The sequence below is a fragment of the Entelurus aequoreus genome, linkage group LG02, assembly GCF_033978785.1.
Source record: "Entelurus aequoreus isolate RoL-2023_Sb linkage group LG02, RoL_Eaeq_v1.1, whole genome shotgun sequence".
Classification (NCBI taxonomy): Eukaryota; Metazoa; Chordata; class Actinopteri; order Syngnathiformes; family Syngnathidae; genus Entelurus; species Entelurus aequoreus.
The window spans coordinates 44,956,318-44,976,634 of record NC_084732.1 but is presented as its reverse complement, the minus strand read 5'-3'; the positions used below and the strand labels follow the sequence as shown (position 1 = coordinate 44,976,634).

Here is a 20,317-nt window from a genome sequence, read left to right as displayed (position 1 = left end):
CATATATATATGTATATGTATATATATATATATATATATATATATATATATATATATATATATATATATATATATATATACAGCATATGTATGAAAGACTTTATATATATATATATATATATATATATATATATATATATATATATATATATATATATATATATATATATATATATATATAAGAAAAACCCAGACACCATCTTTGTAGTAATTTTTCTCCTGAGTGGACTTCCGTCTTCCTTTACAATGAGTGAAGCTGCACGAAACCTTGTGTCTGCAATTGTAAATAATTTAGTTTTTAAGTTTTGTGTTTCTTGTAGAATCTATATAAAGTAAGAGGTCCCTTAGTGCACTGCGTCGGCTGCATTCCTGGCTGCGTCAAACAATGGGTCAGAAAAGACTTCAGTCTTGCAGTCATGTCAATTGAAAAAAACGAGCTTCAGCATCTGAGTCACAACAGAGTGATAGACCGATTTGCCACTCTTAAAAACAGACGGCATTCTTTGATGCTTCCATCCACCAAGTAATTGTTTCTTGTTGATGCTGTAAACAAAATGTCACTGTGCAAACCCATGTTTGTTGTTGTACTGAACACAGATTGAAAATAAACCGATTGAAATAATAATAATAACAATTAATAATTTCTAAGTCTTTGTTAGCCGTTTGTGACGCCCCTGAACATAATAGAGTTGTAATGCCACCAAGTCAGCTATTGCTGCTTTTTTCAGCCTTCTGATTGGACAAAATGTGCATGATACAAGTGTATGCGTTTGTGTGTAGATATAAACAGTTTTGAAACTACACTTGTGTGGATGGAGATGGTTTTAACCCCAAATATGCGTTTTTGAAACTCTCCATGTACTCCCGAGTAGCCGCCATCTGCTGTTAGCTAAAATGCCTGTCAAAATGGAGAAACGTGGCTCGAGTGTTATAAAAAAGCTATTTAATTAATATTTATGTTCATTCCCAGAGGCTAATTCGGAACATATGCACTTTGTCTGTATGCAACACGTTTCGCCACTATGAGACTCATTATGGCGAAAAATACGAAGTTGCAGCCCAACTGAGAAAATATCAATGGATTGATTGCTGGTGGGTCAGATGAAACAACAGTCCATTTTGTTTATAACATGCACAATATTTAAACAAATATTATATATTTATACAACATATTTAACCAACAACTACCAAAACAGGTTTCTGCCTACTTAGAAAAAACAAAAAGAGCTTCCCAAAGTGCCTAACGAAATGTGTTAATTATCCCAACCAGTAGGTGTCGCTGGCGGCAGCACCCTGCAGAAAATAGCATTTCACCCGGAAAAGGAGGGACGAGGGGAACGACGGTCGAGTGATTGTTGTGTTCTCTCCATTGTAGTATTTTCTTTTTGCGTTGTAAACTACATTTTCCTGTGATATATAAAGCAGATTTAGATTGAATTACATCTACGGGGAGGTTTAACCTAACTGTGCGCACATAAGCGATGTCTGTTGTGCCTCCCAGTCGCTCGAACTCAGGTTGGCCGCGCGGTGGAAGCGCTCCGTTTGGAAGCAAATACATGCCTGCCCCGGCGAAGCCTCTCACCCTGGAGAGAACTATCAACCTGTGAGTTATACGTTTATGTGTGGGGTACATTAATAATTTAAACATAATAAAATGAGACTAAATGTGTACATTGTTCAAATCAAGCATTTAAATGTATACCAAGCGTTGCAAAGCAGTGCCACGCCATTATTAATTGGCTGCACGTAGCCTCGGATGTAATTGTTGATTGATAGATGTGGCTGTTATTTTTTAAGAATCATTATTTTAGTTAATTTGATGTTTTTACATTCTGGCCTTGAATTATATACTTTAGTTGTCATACATTTCAAAGGGGGAGTCAAATTTAAAATGCATCGTTATGCTTTTACAATGAGTTTCATTACTTAGGTGTTGATTTATTCATGTGGTTGTAGTTTGCAGTTGTGTACTGTCATATTGAGTTTTGTTTCTAATAATATATACAATTCATGTATATAAATATTAATTTGTGACCCAAATTTTTGGAAAAAAAATCAAGAACAACTGAGAGTTTCTGGGGTCTCGATAGTACGCATTAAAATATGTTATGTTATATTCACTTTCTGACCTGCGGTGGAAACAATTAAATGAAAATGGAGCTGATAATTTTTCATTCCGATAGCGTCATGATGGCCCGTCATATGTGTTTTCAGATACCCTCTCACTAACTACACGTTTGGGACCAAGGAGCCCCTGTATGAGAAGGACAACTCTGTGGCGGCCAGGTTCCAGCGGATGCGTGATGAGTTTGACAAGCAAGGAATGAGGAGGACAGTGGAGGGTGTCCTCATTGTCCACGAGCACAGGCTCCCACATGTTTTACTTCTTCAGCTGGGCACCACTTTCTTCAAGCTGTGAGGTGTTCTTGTTCAGAGGAGTCAACCCGAGGTGTTGTCTGATGTTTTGTTTTTCTCCTGCAGGCCTGGTGGTGAGTTGAGTGCTGGAGAAGATGAGGTGGTGGGTTTGAAACGCCTGATGACCGAGGTATCTAAATTGGCACAGTTACAGTAGGGATGGGAATTAAAAAACTGGTTCTTGTTCAGAACCGGTTCCCAGTGTATCAATTCCTTGGAATCGCTTGCAATTTTTTCAAGCAATTCTCTAATTAATGCTTCTGTGTGGGGATGGCGTCATTACAACACGTGCGTGCTGTGTAGTGATGTTAGATTTCAAGATGGCGTTGCCTGGTCGAAACAAACGCAAACATTTTACGAGAAAAGATTGCAATAGCGCTACTTGTAATAATTATAAGGCTGCTATTTCATCAAGAGGAGAACAGATGAGCAATATGCTGGAACATTTGAACACACAAGCGTGAATGAAAGTCACGTTTTTTAACCGCTCCAATCTCATCCCAGGCACCAGTAATGCTAGCACGTCATCTGAATACAGCAGGTATTAAAGGCCTACTGAAATGAATTTTTTTTATTTAAACGGGGATAGCAGATCCATTATATGTGTCATACTTGATCATTTCGCGATATTGCCATATTTTTGCTGAAAGGATGTAGTAGAGAACATCGACGATAAAGTTCGCAACTTTTGGTCGCTGATAAAAAAAAGCCTTGCCTGTACCGGAAGTAGCGTGACGTCGCAGGTTGAAAGGCTCCTCACATTTCCCCATTGTTTACACCAGCAGCGAGAGCGATTCGGACCGAGAAAGCGACGATTACCCCATTAATTTGAGCGAGGATGAAAGATTCGTGGATGAGGAACGTGAGAGTGAAGGACTAGAGTGCAGTGCAGTACGTATCTTTTTTCACTCTGACCGTAACTTAGGTACAGGCTCATTGGATTCCACACTTTGTCCTTTTTCTATTGTGGATCACGGATTTGTATTTTAAACCACCTCGGATACTATATCCTCTTGAAAATGAGAGTCGAGAACGCGAAATGGACATTCACAGTGACTTTTATCTCCACGACAATACATCGGCGAAGCACTTTAGCTACGGAGCTAACGTGATAGCATCGGGTTTAACTGCAGATAGAAACAAAAGAAATAAACCCCTGACTGGAAGGATAGACAGAAAATCAACAATACTATTAAACCATGGACCTGTAACTACACGGTTAATGCTTTCCAGCCTGGCAAAGCTTAACAATGCTGTTGCTAACGATGCCATTGAAGCTAACTTAGCTACGGGACCTCACAGAGCTATGCTAAAAACATTAGCTATCCACCTACGCCAGCCAGCCCTCATCTGCTCATCAGCACCCGTGCTCACCTGCGTTCCAGCGATCGACGGAGCGACGAAGGACTTCACCCGATCATCGATGCGGTCGGCGGCTAGCGTCGGATAGCGCGTCTGCTATCCAAGTCAAAGTCCTCCTGTTTGTGTTGCTGCAGCCAGCCGCTAATACACCGATCCCACCTACAGCTTTCTTCTTTGCAGTCTTCATTGTTCATTAAACAAATTGCAAAAGATTCACCAACACAGATGTCCAGAATACTGTGTAATTTTGCGATGAAAACAGAGCTTTTTGTATTGGATACAATGGTGTCCGAATACTTCCGTTTCAATGATTGACGTCACGCGCATACGTCATCATACATAGACGTTTTCAACCGGAAGTTTCGCGGGAAATTTAAAATTGCACTTTATAAGTTAAACCGGCCGTATTGGCATGTGTTGCAATGTTAAGATTTCATCATTGATATATAAACTATCAGACTGCGTGGTCGGTAGTAGTGGGTTTCAGTAGGCCTTTAACTCACCGCCTATCATGTTACCGTTAATTTGGTAAATTGAAATGAATGCCTTCTCATTTACAAAACCCAAAACCAGTGAAGTTGGCACGTTGTGTAATTTGTAAATAAAAACAATACAATGATTTGCAAATCCTTGTTATTCATCCATTTTCTACCGCTTGTCCTTTCTGGGTCGCGGGGGGTGCTGCAGCTTATCTCAGCTGCATTCTGGCGGTAGGCAGGGTACACCCTGGACAATTCGCCACCTCATCGCAGGGCCAACACAGATAGACAGGCAACATTCACACACACATTCACACACTAGGGACAATTTAGTGTTGCCAATCAACCTATCCTTTTCAACTTATATTCAATTACACAGACTGCAATGACAAGATATTTAATTTTTGAACTGAGAAACTTAATTTTTGTTTTGCAAATAATCATTAACTCTTATGGCAGCAACACATTGCAAGAAAGTTGGCACAGGGGCATTTTTACCACTGTGTTACATGGCCTTTCCTTTTAACAACACTCTTTTCAGGTGTGATTATTTTCCCATTCTTGCTTGATGTACAACTTAAGTTGTTCAACAGTCCGGGGTATTTTAGGCTTTATATTGCGCCACACATTTTCAACGGGAGACAGGTCTGGACTACAAGCAGGCCAGTCTAGTACTCGCACTCTTTTACTATGAAGCCACGCTGTTGTACCACGTGGCTTGGCATTGTCTTGCCGAAATAAGATATGATAACGTTGCTTGGATGGCAAACTATGTTGCTCTAAAACCTGTATGTACCTTTCAGCATTAATGGTGCCTTCACAGATGTGTAAATTACCCATGCCTTGGGCACTAATACACCCCCATACCATCACAGATGCTGGCTTTTGAACTTTGCGCCTCGAACAATCCAGATGGTTCTTTTCCTCTTTGTTCCGGACGACACGACGTCCACAGTTTCCAAAAACAATTTGAAATGTGGACTTGTCAGACCACAGAACACTTTTCCACTTTGCATCAGTCCATCGTAGATGAGCTCGGGCCTAGCGAAGCCGTGGTGTTTTTGGGTGTTGTTGATAAATGGCTTTCGCTTTGCATAGTAGAGTTTTAACTTGCACTTACTGATGTAGCAACAAACTGTAGTTACTGACAGTGGTTTTCTGAAGTGTTCCTGAGCCCATGATATCCTTTACACACTGATGTCGGTTTTTGATGCCTGAGGGATCGAAGGTCACAGGCATTTAATGTTGAGTTTCAGCTTTGCCTCTTACGCGCAATGATTTCTCCAGATTCTCTGAACCTATCGTTGATATTACGGACTGTAGATGGTGAAATCCCTAAATTCCTTGCAATAGTTCATTGAGAAATGTTGTTCTTAAACTGTTCGACAATTTGCTCACGCATTTGTTCACAAAGTGGTGACCCTTGCCCCATCCCTGTTTGTGAATGACTGAGCATTTCATGGAAGCTGCTTTTATATCCAATCATGGCACCCACCTGTTCCCAATTAGCCTGTTCACATGTAGGATGTTCCAAATAAGTGTTTGATGAGCATTCCTCAACTTTTTCAGTCTTTTTGCCACTTGTGCCAGATTTTTTGAAACATGTTGCAGGCATCAAATTCCAAATAAGCTAATGTTTGCAAAACATAACAAAGTTTTGTCTTTGCAGTCTATTCAATTGAATATAGGTTGAAAAGGATTTGCAAATCATTGTATTCTGTTTTTATTTACGATTTACACAACGTGCCAACTTCACTGGTTTTGGGTTTTGTAGATGATGAGAAACAGATTTTGACCGGCTCCGTGGCGGGCTGTTCCCGCTCCAGTTCACGTCTGCCGCTAGACGAACGTCACGGAGCAGCGACTAAGTTTGTGGTCAATTTGCTACAGTAGACACTCCTAATTTTCAGTTGGTGAACGTTCAATTGTAGTCAGAGAAGTTGACTGCACCAGATTTGCTCTAAGTCATTATATTATACAGGTTAAACTAAAAAAATGTGAATATTGTAGACAAGTCAATTTATGTCACCAATTAACTTCAAATATGAAACTAATATGTGATATTAACTTATTACATGCGAAGTGAGATATGTCAAGCCTTTATAATTTTGGTGATCTTGGCTTACACTTTTTGAAACACCACATTTTCTGAGATTTTCAATTAAAGGTTTGCATAAACTATAAGCCACAATTTTCAAAATTATAACCTATAATGGCTTGACATATCTCACATTGCATGTAATAAGTTAATATCACATGTTACATTCTTGTCATTTCTACATTATTTATTTTGTTAAATTCTACTATTAAATTTTTTATTACTTTAAGTAAATTTTTTTTCTTCTATGCTACGTATGTGACCTCACTGTAGGCTTTCCAAGGTCATGTTACCTCCAAACTAAACAAAATTAGGCTATTCCACCTTTTTTTCTTTTTTTCCCCAAATAACATTCGATAAGAGCACCGTTAAGGAACCAAATTGTTAAGCAGAATCGAAAGTGGAATTGGAACTGGAAAAATGTTATCAATTCCCATCCTTAGTTACAGGTTATGCTGTCTGTTTGTCTGCATTGATTGCAGTGTTGATATTGTTACTTAATTGCCCATTAGATTCTTGGACGGCAAGATGGAGTGAAACAGGAGTGGGCAATTGACGACAGCATTGGCAACTGGTGGCGCCCTAACTTTGAGCCTCCACAGGTCTGTACATTCCATCCACAAGATTTATAGCAATAGTTTCAGATTTAGTCTTATCTAACTATCTAGTGAGAAAATGTTGTTATTGTCAGGAAACCCAGAATGTGGAATCGTGTGACATTTCTACTGTGCGGCCAAATGGGGCAAACACGCAGCTATGACCAAGGCACACTCACTGTTATTTCCACTGGATGCGTAACGGCTGCTAAACAGCGCTGCCACGGAACGTCTCTGTCGTCCGCCAGTCCCCGCTGCCGTTCTAATGCGCATTAATGTGGATCTGCCACGCATCAAAGTAGCAGAGTATTTTACAAGATCTCATGAATCAGCGAGTAATCATGTGATAAGAGGAGTTGTAGTAAAGCTAAAAACAAACAGTTTATTCTGTCTTTCCAGAGGAGCAGAAGTAAATAAACTAGGTCCTGCCCATTTGATATATGGTCGTGGTCAAAAGTTTACATACACTTGTAAAGAACATAATGTCATGGCTGTCTTGAGTTTCCAATAATTTCTGCAACTCTTATTTTTTTTGTGATAGTGATTGGAGCACATACTTGTTTGTCACAAAAAACATTCATGAAGTTTGGTTCTTTTAAGAATTTATTATGGGTCTACTGAAAATGTGACCAAATCTGCTTGGTCAAAAGTATACATACAGCAACATACATTATCAATTTTGGTGATGTAGAAAAGTTACAATCAAATGAAATTAGCTTCATGGCGTGGCCTCTTAACTTTATGTGAATGATTATAATTGACGACACCTGTTTACTTCTCTGAGGCCATTTAAATAGGGCTCATGTGATGCAGTCATTAGACTCGGTTACAAACGTGACAATGGGAAAGTCAAAGGAACTCTGCGCAGATCTGGAAAAACTAATTATTGACTTGAACAAGTCAGGAAAGTCACTTAGGGCCATTTTAAAGCAGCTTAAGGTCCCAAGAGCAATTGTGCAGACAATTGTTCGTAAGTATAAAGTGCATGACACAGTTTTGTCACTGCCACGATCAGGAAGAAAATGCAAGCTATCACCTGCTGCTGAGAGAAAATTGGTCAGGATGATCAAGAGTCAAACGAGAACCACCAAAAAGCAGGTCTGCAATGAATTGACACAGGTGAATTGACACAGGTGTCAGCGTCCACAGTCAAGCGTGTTTTGCATCGCCATGGACTGAGAGGCTACCATGAAAGAAGAAAACCCTTGCTCCAAAAGCGACACCTTAAGGCTCGTTTAAATTTTGCTGCTGATCACATGGACAAAGATAAAACCTTCTGGAGGAAAGTTCTGTGGTAAGATGAAACAAAAATTGAGCTGTTCGGCCACAATACCCAGCAATATGTTTGGAGGAGAAAATGCGAGGCCTTTAATCCCAGGAACACCAAACCTACCGTCAAGCATGGTGGTGGTAGTATTATGCTCTGGGCCTGTTTTGCTGCTAATGGAACTGGTGCTTTACAAAGAGTAAATGGGACAATGAAAAAGGAGGATTACCTCCAAATTATTCAGGACAACCTAAAATCATCAGCCCGGATGTTGGGTTTTGGGCGCAGTTCGGCGTTCCAACAGGACAATGACCCCAAACACACGTCAAAAGTGATAGAGGAATGGCTAAATCAGGCTAGAATTAAGGTTTTAAAATGGCCTTCCCAAGTCCTGACTTAAACCCCATTGAGAACATGTGGACAATGCTGAAGAAACAAGTCCATGTCAGAAAACCAACAAATTTAGCTGAACTGCACCAATTTTGCCAAGAGGAGTGGTCAAAAATTCAACCAGAAGCTTATGGATGGCTACCAAAAGCGCCTTATTGCTGTGAAACTTGCCAAGGGACATGGAACCAACTATTAACATTGCTGTATGTATATTTTTGACCCAGCAGATTTGGTCACATTTTCAGTAGACCCATAATAAATTCATAAAAGAACCAAACTTCATTAATGTTTTTCGTGACAAACAAGTATGTGCTCCAATCACTCTATCACAAAAAAATAAGAGTTGTAGAAATTATTGGAAACTCAAGACAGCCATGACATTATGTTCTTTACAAGTATATGTACACTTTTGACCACGACTGTATGTAACGGCCGCTGAACAGCAACACCGCGAAACATCTCAATCAATCAATTAAAGTTTATTTATATAGCCCTAAATCACGAGTGTCTCAAAGGGCTGCACAAGCCACAACGACATCATCGGCTCAGATCCCACATCAAGGCAAGAAAAAACTCAACCCAATGGGATTACAATGAGAAACCTTGGAGGGGACCGCAGATGTGGGGACCCCCTCGTCCCCCCCTGGGCGACTGGTGTAATGAATGTCGAGTGGATCTAGCAAAATAGTGTGAGAGTCCAGTCCATAGTGGGGCCAGCAGGAGATCATCTTGAGTGGAGACAGGTCAGCAGCGCAGAGACGTCCCCAACTGATGCACAGATGAGTGGTCCACCCTGGGTCCCGACTTTGGACAGCTAGCGCGTCACCTGTGGTCTCCGAATCTGTGCCGAGCAGAAAAGAGACGGCAGATCAACTGGTCTAAAAGGGGGTCTATTTAAAGGCTAAAGTATACAAATGAGTTTTAAGACGGGACTTAAATGCTTCTACTGAGATAGCATCTGTAACTGTTACCGGGAGGGCATTCCAGAGTACTGGAGCCCGAATAGAAAACGCTCTATAGCCCTCAGACTTTTTTTGGGCTCTGGGGATCACTAATAAGCAGGAGTTCTTTGAACGCAGATTTCTTCCCGGGACATATGGTACAATGCAATCAGCAAGATAGGATGGAGCTAGACGCTTTAGTATTCTATACGTAAGTAGTAAAACCTTAAAGTCACATCTTAAGTGCACAGGAAGCCAGTGCAGGTGAGCCAGTATAGGCGTAATACAAACCCCGTTTCCATATGAGTTGGGAAATTGTGTTAGATGTAAATATAAACGGAATACAATGATTTGCAAATCATTTTTAACCCATATTCAGTGTAATATGCTACAAAGACAACATATTTGATGTTCAAACTGTTAAACTTTTTTTTTGTTGCAAATAATCATTAACTTTAGAATTTGATGCCAGCAACACGTGACAAAGAAGTTGGGAAAGGTGGCAATAAATACTGATAAAGTTGAGGAATGCTCATCAAACACTTATTTGGAACATCCCACAGGTGAACAGGCAAATTGGGAACAGGTGGGTGCCTTGATTGGGTATGAAAGTAGATTCCATGAAATGCTCAGTCATTCACAAACAAGGAGGGGGAGAGGGTCACCACTTTGTCAACAAATGCGTGAGCAAATTGTTGAACAGTTAAAGAAAAACCTTTCTCAACCAGCCATTGCAAGGAATTTAGGGATTTCACCATCTACGGTCCGTAATATCATCAAAGGGTTCAGAGAATCTAGAGAAATAACTGCACGCAAGCAGCTAAGCCCGTGACCTTCGATCCCTCAGGCTGTACTGCATCAACAAGCGACATCAGTGTGTAAAAGATATCACCAAATGGGCTCAGGAACACTTCAGAAACCCACTGTCAGTAACTACAGTTGGTCGCTACATCTGTAAGTGCAAGTTAAAACTCTCCTATGCAAGGCGAAAACCGTTTATCAACAACACCCAGAAACGCCGTCAGCTTCGCTGGGCCTGAGCTCATCTAAGATGGACTGATACAAAGTGGAAAAGTGTTCTGTGGTCTGACGAGTCCACATTTGAAATTGTTTTTGGAAACTGTGGACGTCGTGTCCTCCGGACCAAAGAGGAAAAGAACCATCCAGATTGTTATAGGCACAAAGTTGAAAAGCCAGCGTCTGTGATGGTATGGGGGTGTATTAGTGCCGAAAGACATGGGTAACTTACACATCTGTGAAGGCGCCATTAATGCTGAAAGATACATACAGGTTTTGGAGCAACATATGTTGCCATCCAAGCAACGTTACCATGGACGCCCCTGCTTATTTCAGCAAGACAATGCCAAGCCACGTGTTACATCAACGTGGCTTCATAGTAAAAGAGTGCGGGTACTAGACTGGCCTGCCTGTAGTCCAGACCTGTCTCCCATTGAAAATGTGTGGCGCATTATTAAGCCTAAAATACCACAACGGAGACCCCCGGACTGTTGAACAACTTAAGCTGTACATCAAGCAAGAATGGGAAAGAATTCCACCTGAGAAGCTTAAAAAATGTGTCTCCTCAGTTCCCAAACGTTTACTGAGTGTTGTTAAAAGGAAAGGCCATGTAACACAGTGGTGAACATGCCCTTTCCCAACTACTTTGGCACGTGTTGCAGCCATGAAATTCTAAGTTTGAGTTTGAACATCAAATATCTTGTCTTTGTAGTGCATTCAATTGAATATGGGTTGAAAAGGATTTGCAAATCATTGTATTCCGTTTATATTTACATCTAACACAATTTCCCAACTCGTATGGAAACAGGGTTTGTATGATCAAACTTTCTTGTTCTTGTCAAAAGTCTAGCAGTTGCATTTTGTACCAACTGTAATCTTTAATAATATGTTACAGTAATCAAGACCAGATGTAACGAACGTATGAATAATGATCTCAGCGTTGCTACTGGACAAAATGGAACAAATTTTAGCGATATTACGGAGATGAATGAAGGCCGTTTTCGAGCTTTGCCGTCCATCAATACCCACAGGTGGCATTAACTTGACTTGTGGAACAGATGACAGTAATTGTTTCTTTATTTGTAGTAACAACACAACAGTAACATCATCCCTGGCAAACGTACACACACACACACACACACACACACACACACACATCATTCAACTCTCATTAAACCTGCTCCTGCTTCCTTGACCCTGGTATTTGACACAGGCCCCCATATAGCTGTCCAGAATATGCCTGTAAAATGATTAATTGATTTTGGACGTCCCGAATTAGCATGTCCTCATCAATTTGTGGACATGACAAATTGACTTCAGGTCTGGCTTGCCCATTACAATGTTTTAAAGTTTATAATATGATCTGACTTAAACACGAGTATTTTATTATGAAAGTCAACCGGAGAATTAATTTTTTGTTTATGCATATGTATAAATCTCACTCTCTGACAACCTCAAGAGCAGTGCTGGCTATCGGGTTGATGGCCCGGGCTTTTAGCTCGGTAGATACCACGCTCGTCTTTCATGCTTGTGTGGGAGAGAAGGTCCCACACAAGCAGATTTTAAATAAATTGATACGCCTTATTTAACAGTCGGGCAAATATAGAAGAAGCTCTGTGTATATTTAGCGCAGGTATGCGGGATGGCACCCGGCATGGTGCCACATTGTGCGCAATGGGTTCAGCAGCAGTGGAAATCGACACATTGACTTGAATGGAAACTAAAAGAAACAGCCGCCGTTCCGCAGCCATTACGCATCCAGTGGAAGTCCAAGGTCAAACCGCCAAAACACATGCAACTTCACAAAACACAATACAAGTGTGTAGTAAATGCACAGCAGTGTCCAAAACACACACAAACCCCTAAAACACATCCAATACTGGGAAATTACAACTCAATAAAACGGTAGCTCGCTAATATTGTGTAAAAAAAGGTTTTAATACAGAAAATTTACCTTTTCACTGCACCAGCTTTTTTCTGGCCATCTCGCTCATCTATTTGCGCCACTGCTAGGGCTTACTCATATCTATTATACATAGATGTCGATTTCAGGCTTGTCAGACACTTCAATAGGGCTACCATCTTGAGCAGGGTTTGCGTCAGACCAGTGTACATTTGTTTAGCTTTGTTTTGACCATTGGTAGACCTCTGTCTCAGTTGGTTAAAGCTTGGTGTATACTCTCGCGTAACTTGCGTAAGCGACGCCGTTGTCCCTTCTCCCCCTGCGTAGCCCCCCGCGTAGACTACGTACACCTCCCAAAAATCCTAGGTTTGCGTCGCCGGTGACGCAGGACGCAGAGCTGTGATTAGTCAGTTTTTGCCAGGGAGGGTCCCTGAACACAGGCGAGCAGACTTCAATCAATCAATCAATGTTTATTTATATAGCCCTAAATCACAAGTGTCTCAAAGGGCTGTACAAGCCACAACGACATCCTCGGTACAGAGCCCACATACGGGCAAGGAAAACTCACCCCAGTGGGACGTCAATGTGAATGACTATGAGAAACCTTGGAGAGGACCGCATATGTGGGTAACCCCCCCCCCCTCTAGGGGAGACCGAAAGCAATGGATGTCGAGTGGGTCTGACATAATATTGTGAAAGTCCAACACATCAGCGAAAGTCCAGTCCATGGTGGGGCCAGCAGGAACCATCCCGAGCGGAGACGGGTCAGCAGCGTAGAGATGTCCCCATCCGATGAACAGGCTAGCGGTCCACCCCGGAACAGAGTAGAAAAGAAAAGAAAAGAAACGGCAGATCAACTGGTCTAAAAAGGGAGTCTATTTAAAGGCTAGAGTATACAAATGAGTTTTAAGATGAGACTTAAATGCTTCTACTGAGGTAGCATCTCTAACTTTTACCGGGAGGGCATTCCATAATATTGGAACCCGAATAGAAAACGCTCTATAGCCTGCAGACTTTTTTTGGGCTCTGGGAATCACTAATAAGCCGGAGTTCTTTGAACGCAGATTCCTTGCCGGGACATATGGTACAATACAATCGGCAAGATAAGCAGGAGCTTGACCGTGTAGTATTTTATACGTAAGTAGTAAAACCTTAAAGTCGCATCTTAGGTGCACAGGAAGCCAGTGCAAGTGAGCCAGTATAGGCGTAATATGATCAAACTTTCTTGTTTTTGTCAAAAGTCTAGCAGCCGCATTTTGTACCATCTGTAATCTTTTAATGCTAGACATAGGGAGGCCCGAAAATAAAACGTTACAGTAATCGAGACGAGATGTAACGAACGCATGGATAATGATCTCAGCATCGTTTGTGGACAAAATGGAACGAATTTTAGCGATATTACGGAGATGAAAGAAGGCCGTTTTAGTAACACTCTTAATGTGTGACTCAAACGAGAGAGTTGGGTCGAAGATAATACCTAGATTCTTTACCGAGTCGCCTTGTTTAATTGTTTGGTTGTCAAATGTTAAGGTGGTATTATTAAATAGATATCGGTGTTGAGCAGGACCGATAATCAGCATTTCCGTTTTCTTAGCGTTGAGTTGCAAAAAGTTAGCGGACATCCATTGTTTAATTTCATTAAGACACGCCTCCAGCTGACTACAATCCGGCGTGTTGGTCAGCTTTAGGGGCATGTAGAGTTGGGTGTCATCCGCATAACAGTGAAAGCTAACACCGTATTTGCGTATGATGTCACCTAGCGGCAGCATGTAAATACTAAAGAGTGCAGGGCCAAGAACCGAACCCTGGGGAACTCCGCACGTTACCTTAACATAGTCCGAGGTCACATTGTTATGGGAGACACACTGCATCCTGTCAGTAAGATAAGAGTTAAACCAAGACAAGGCTAAGTCTGACATCCCAATATGCGTTTTGATACGCTCTAATAAAATATTATGATCAACAGTATCGAAAGCGGCGCTAAGATCAAGAAGCAGCAACATAGATGACGCATCAGAATCCATCGTTAGCAATAGATCATTAGTCATTTTTGCGAGGGCTGTCTCTGTAGAGTGATTTGCCCTGAAACCTGATTGAAAAGGTTCACAGAGATTGTTAGACGCTAAGTGTTCATTTAGCTGCTGTGCAACAATTTTTTCGAGGATTTTCGAGATAAACGGAAGGTGGGACACCGGCCGGTAGTTCACCATGAGGTCAGGATCGAGGTTAGGTCTTTTGAGTAGAGGATGAATAACCGCTTTTTTGAATGCTAGGGGAACAGTACCAGAGGAAAGTGATAAGTTTATAATATTTAACACTGATGGACCTAATAAAACAAAAAGCTCCTTGATAAGTTTCCCAGGAATTGGGTCAAGTAAACATGTTGTTTGTTTTGTCCCATTTACACATTTGAACAATTCCTCCAATGTTATTTCATCAAAAAGGGAGAAACTATTTTGGAGGGCAGTGTCCGTCGTATATACAGTCGTATCTTTGTTAATAGAACCCAGTTGTAGCTGAGATGCATTGTCTTTAATCTCTTTTCTAATGACTTCAATTTTCTTATTAAAGAAATTCATAAAGTCATCTGCTGAGTGGGTGGAGCTACTGGGAGGAGTCCCTTGTTGGGTTAGCGATGCTACTGTACTAAACAAAAATGTAGGATCATTTTTGTTGAGGTGGATGAGATTTGAGTAATATTTAGCTTTTGCTGAGGTAAGCATGCGTTTATAAGTTATTAAACTATCACTCCATGCTTGATGGAAAACCTAAAGTTTAGTCGCACGCCATTTGCGTTACAGCTTTCTACATGATAATTTCTGGGCTTTAGTTTCTTCTGTAAACCATGGGGTACGCCTTTTAGGGGCCCTTTTTAGCTTTAGCGGTGCTACACTATCAATGGTGTCGCGCAGGGCGTCGTTAATGTTGTTAGTGAGGTTATCAATAGAGCCACATAATTTGGGAATGGTGCCATTACCGAAGGCAGTAGGTCAGTAAGAGTCGTCGTTGTGGCAGCATTAATGTTGCGGCTGCTATAGTAGTTATTATTATTATTATTATTAGTTTGTTGACAATGAGTCAGAATTTCGAATTTTATAAGGTAATGATCGGACATTACTTTAGTGTACGGGAGTATCGTAACTTTGGAGGTGGTGACACCCCTGACGAGCACTAGATCTATCGTATTACCGTTGCGATGCGTGGGTTCATTTATTATTTGTGTAAGACCACAGCTATCAATTATAGTCTGGAGCGCCACGCATGGAGGGTCCGATGGGGTATTCATATGGATGTTAAAGTCTCCCATTATGATTATATTGTCGGCGTGCGTCACTAGATCAGCAACGAACTCTGAAAATTCATTGATAAAGTCCGAATAGGGCCCTGGGGGGCGGTAGATGACAGCCAGGTGCAGAGGCAGCGGTGTGACAAACCTCACAGTAAACACCTCAAACGAGTTATATTTGTTATTTAGGTCCGAGGTAAGGCTAAAGTTTTTGTTGTATATTAGTGCAACACCCCCACCCCTTTTAATGGGACGGGCAATATGCGTTCCCGTATAGCCAGGAGGAGACGCCTCACCCAGCGCAAAAAATTTGTCTGGTTTGAGCCAGGTCTCGGCTAGACCAACGACATCAAGATTGTTGTCTCTAATGACTTCATTAACTAATAACGTTTTGGAAGACAATGACCTTATGTTTTAAAAGCCCATATTATAGGTAGTGGGCTGTTTTGAGGAGTTTTTGTTGAAAGTATCCGTAGTAGCAATATTAATAATGTTACGTTTATTATGCGTAATGCACTTTAAATAATTTAAACCATATCTAGGAATTGATATGACAGGAATTTTTAGATTGTTTGCCACCTCAGTAAAATGCATGTCCACCTCTGACGCAGAAAAAACATTATGTGAGTTGTATATTATTCTAAGAGAATTGCTATGTGTGCAGGGATTATCCAGCCTGGCGCTGGCTAGTTCTATCTTAACAGACTCCTTATTAGCGCTTCTTTGTGGATTAGCATTTAGCTTTTTCGTTAGCCCCGCTAACAACAACGCCTTTAGCTTTGTTGTTAGCCCCGCCCGACACCCCCGCTTCTGTTTCCGAGCGCACCGCTTACGTCTCTTTCGTTGACGGTCTCCGCTGGTAGTGGACGCCGCTGCTTCAAAGGCCACTGCTGGATGTAGCTCGCGAAGAATTCCCAAGCTAGCGAGTAGGTCCACCGTACACGCATCTTTCAGCCCAAAATGGCCCGATCTCTCCACATCCAGAATCGTAAGTCGTCGTAAGTGATCACGGAGTGAACACGCTGTGAGCCAGCCATGAAATTGACTGAATTGAGGGGTATTTTTGCCAAATCGGTCTACACTTCCAGGAGCGCTCGCAAGAAGCTGCCGCCGTGAAGCGCCGCCATCTTGTGCTTAAAATGCACAAGTTGTTGTGTGAAATAAAACCACAGTGATTAAATATTTGCATAAAAACTGTTATTGTGTATTTAATCTTGGTGCGCTCTAAAAATAATTACTGAATGTATGTTTTTTTAGCTTATTGTGTTGTTGATGAATCCGGAAGAAGTCACAAAGTGAAAGTACAACACTTAACTTTTATTACAAATTTTGTGCTAACAGGTGCAATTCCAACACATTCTTTCTCATGCACACACGTCTTTTTCTCTCACACACAATACTTTTCATTTTACGTCAAAAATATTTCAGGCACGGTATATTTACAAACATTTGTGAACTCTGAACATGACCATAGAGATAAACACCAACATGACGTTAACTTAAATAGTTATTTAAATGTTTTCTTTATTTACAATTACATGTTGGATCTCTTTTGTCCCATGTCCCGAATGACTGAATATCGTTGTAAACAACGTCCTGTGCCGCGACTTGTTCAGAAGTTGCACAGTCCATCTTCACAAAGGTTTATAAGTAAAATGTCCATTAAAAGTAACCTGGTTATTGTGAATGATTATTTCCAGTGTAGACAAATTTTTCGATTTTGTGGTTCACCCATCCATCCATTTCCTACCGCTTGTCCCTCTCGGGGTTGCCGGGGGTGCTGGAGCCTATCTCAGCTGCATTCAGTGGTTGTATATAGTCACTCGTCAAAGGAAAGAAATACACAGTATCTAGTCTGCAGTTGCTCTTTCTGGAGACATTGCCCCTTAGTGTTTTGGAAGAGAATTACAAGTTTGGCACCACCCTTAGGGAAGAACTATAAATCAAACAAGACGCCGTGGGGAGGGGTGCAAGATACTGTATGCTATGAGAGAATATATTCCAGCCTCTATGCTGTTAATGGGCACTGCTTCCCCCTGCTCAAGATGGCGGCCGCATTGACACATCGTTCCAATGGGCTGCAGCGTCAGAGGCAGCATTCACATCTATGGAGCTTACTTCCTAGTTGTATGCAAACTTCCGGTTTCATCGTACTTCTGTTTGGTTTTCCCTGTATTGGGTATGTTTTGTGTGTGTTTAAGACATTGCTGCGAGGTGGCCCCTATCAACCACCCTACCCTTGGTAGCAAAATGAGTTGCTTTTGGACACTCTTTTGTTTTTGTCTTGCAGTATCCTTACATTCCAGCTCACATTACCAAACCTAAGGAGCATAAAAAACTGTTCCTGGTTCAGCTGCAGGAAAAGGGTAAGGTATACTTTGTTTTGGTCTTGAAGCCGAATTAATGACAAATCATGAATGAAAATATGAGGCTTCTTTGATTAATTTTTTACAGCACTATTTGCTGTTCCGAAAAATTACAAACTGGTGGCAGCTCCATTGTTCGAGCTTTACGACAACGCCCCTGGATACGGACCCATCATTTCCAGTTTACCGCAGCTACTTAGCCGGTAATGTTTTGAGATTAATGCAAGTTGAGCAATTGTAAATTTTTCAAGCACACTTAAAGAGTGTATTCCTTGCTATTCTCTTGTTTTATGAGTATAGTAGACAATCCAAGTCCATACGATGTAAATATGCACGGCTGTTAGAGTTGAGATTTGGAAAGTTCTGAATCTTTGCTGACTTGAGTCTTAAACACTTTCCCTTATTTTTTCCACAGGTTCAACTTCCTTTACAACTAATTGAAGTTCATCTGGCTGTCTCTGTGAGTGCAGCTCAGTCAAAGTGAAACTTGATGAGAAGATGAGCGACAAATATGGAGAAATACACTTCTCATCTTGGGCTCTACTTTTACATCAGAGAAATGTGTCCCGTACTGAATATTCTGACAGTCCACAGGGATGGTTAGCGGAAAAACAAATGTTTTTTTTTATCTTGATAAACTGCTAGTTTTTGTTGTAGACACATTTCTTTTGCATTATGTTCACTTCTGATTTTAAGCCTTCTCAAAAAAGGTTTGATTAACACCAACCATAACATTGTGTTTGCTGTTATTTTAAACTGTATTGTTTTTTTCTTTTAATAAAAAAATTTGAATATGTATTTGCATATGTTTTTATAAAATTTGCTGAGAAAATGTAATTGCTTAATGTTTATAGACATTTTTGACATCTTTGGTAGTGTTAACAATGGTGCATAATACAACGGTTTATGTGAAATATGAGGTGCTGCACTTTTTTAAAAATCAGCTGGGGTAGCAGTGGGCTAATGTACGATGCTCATGTTTAATGTGAAGGGCAATATACATTTAAAAAAATGCAGTTTGCAGAGCTCTGTGTGAATGTAACATTCATATAAATCACAGTTTCTCTGAGCTGCCTAAATTGTTAAGTGACAACAATCACTTAGTTTTTATTCAAATATTAGCTGCAAATCCCTTAACCGCACTCACTGAGAAGGCATGTTAACACGAAATACGGGAGGAACATCTGTCCGGTACATTCATTTACAATGGGGGATGTTTCTTGTAAAAAAAACAGCATGTGGGACAATGTTTTAGCAAATGTAAGTTTACTATACACTTACCATTTTAAACGCGTATTGATTGATTGATTGAGACTTTTATTAGTAGGTTGCACAGTGAAGTACATATTCCGTACAATTGACCACTAAATGGTAACACCCGAATAAGTTTTTCAACTTGTTCAAGTCGGGGTCCACTTAAATTGATTCATGATACAAATATACAGAGGTGTGGACTCGAGTCACATGACTTGGACTCGAGTCAGACTCGAGTCATGAATTTGATGACTTTAGACTCGACAAAATGTAAAGAGACTTGCAACTCGACTTAGACTTTAACATCAATGACTTGTGACTTCACTTGGACTTGAGCCTTTTGACTTGACATGACTTGCTACTTTCCCCAAAACCTAAAGCTTAAAAAGTTATTTGGGAGCGCTCCGTTGCTTTCATTTTGTACGTGTCTGTCCATCAGCGTGTGTGCTGCGTGTCAGTACAACAGCCAATCAAATTAGATCTACATTGTTTTCATCACACAGCATTCAGCCAATTAAATTGCAGGACAACCAATGAACAAGAGTTGTCAAACAACGCGCCAGTGAGAAAGATTTATACCAAAGTTGGTTTCGTTCGGGTATAAAAACTACGACTTGGTCAACAAAAAACGAATTGCTGTATGCAAATCACGCAGTTCGAATATTACAGACGGAGACGCAACAACTTCCAACTTCGTTCGACATTTGAAGTTGCACAAAGAAGGGTAAGTTTTGAATGTAAGCTAACGTTTATTGGCTAAGTAACATGACTTTTATTTGCTGTGTAGTTAAATCAGTGAGGCTGTAAACTCACTGCTAACGTCATAACCATAGACATCTTATAAGGAGACGCAGCACGAGCGCTACTGCCTACTGGCGCAGACGAGACGCGGGGCCGCCATCTTGGAGTGGTGATCCGCTCCACTCAGTGCAATTCATTTGGC

At 40.9% G+C, this 20,317-nt stretch overlaps 1 protein-coding gene across 2 annotated transcripts; it reads left to right on the top strand.

Moving 5' to 3' along the window:
- The first annotated feature begins 1,278 nt into the window (after window positions 1-1,278).
- On the top strand, window positions 1,279-18,916 carry LOC133634613 (cleavage and polyadenylation specificity factor subunit 5). Of its 2 annotated transcripts, XM_062027440.1 has the most exons (7): window positions 1,283-1,603; window positions 2,215-2,415; window positions 2,482-2,545; window positions 6,867-6,956; window positions 18,045-18,120; window positions 18,209-18,323; window positions 18,536-18,916. In XM_062027440.1, the coding sequence occupies exons 1-7, from the start codon at window positions 1,482-1,484 to the stop codon at window positions 18,555-18,557; spliced, it is 690 nt and encodes a 229-aa protein (XP_061883424.1). In that variant the 5' UTR covers window positions 1,283-1,481; the 3' UTR covers window positions 18,558-18,916. The 2 variants fall into 2 exon arrangements, with proteins under 2 accessions (XP_061883425.1, XP_061883424.1); XM_062027441.1 differs by lacking the exon at window positions 6,867-6,956 and having other exon boundaries at window positions 1,279-1,603.
- The last annotated feature ends 1,401 nt before the right edge of the window (window positions 18,917-20,317 follow it).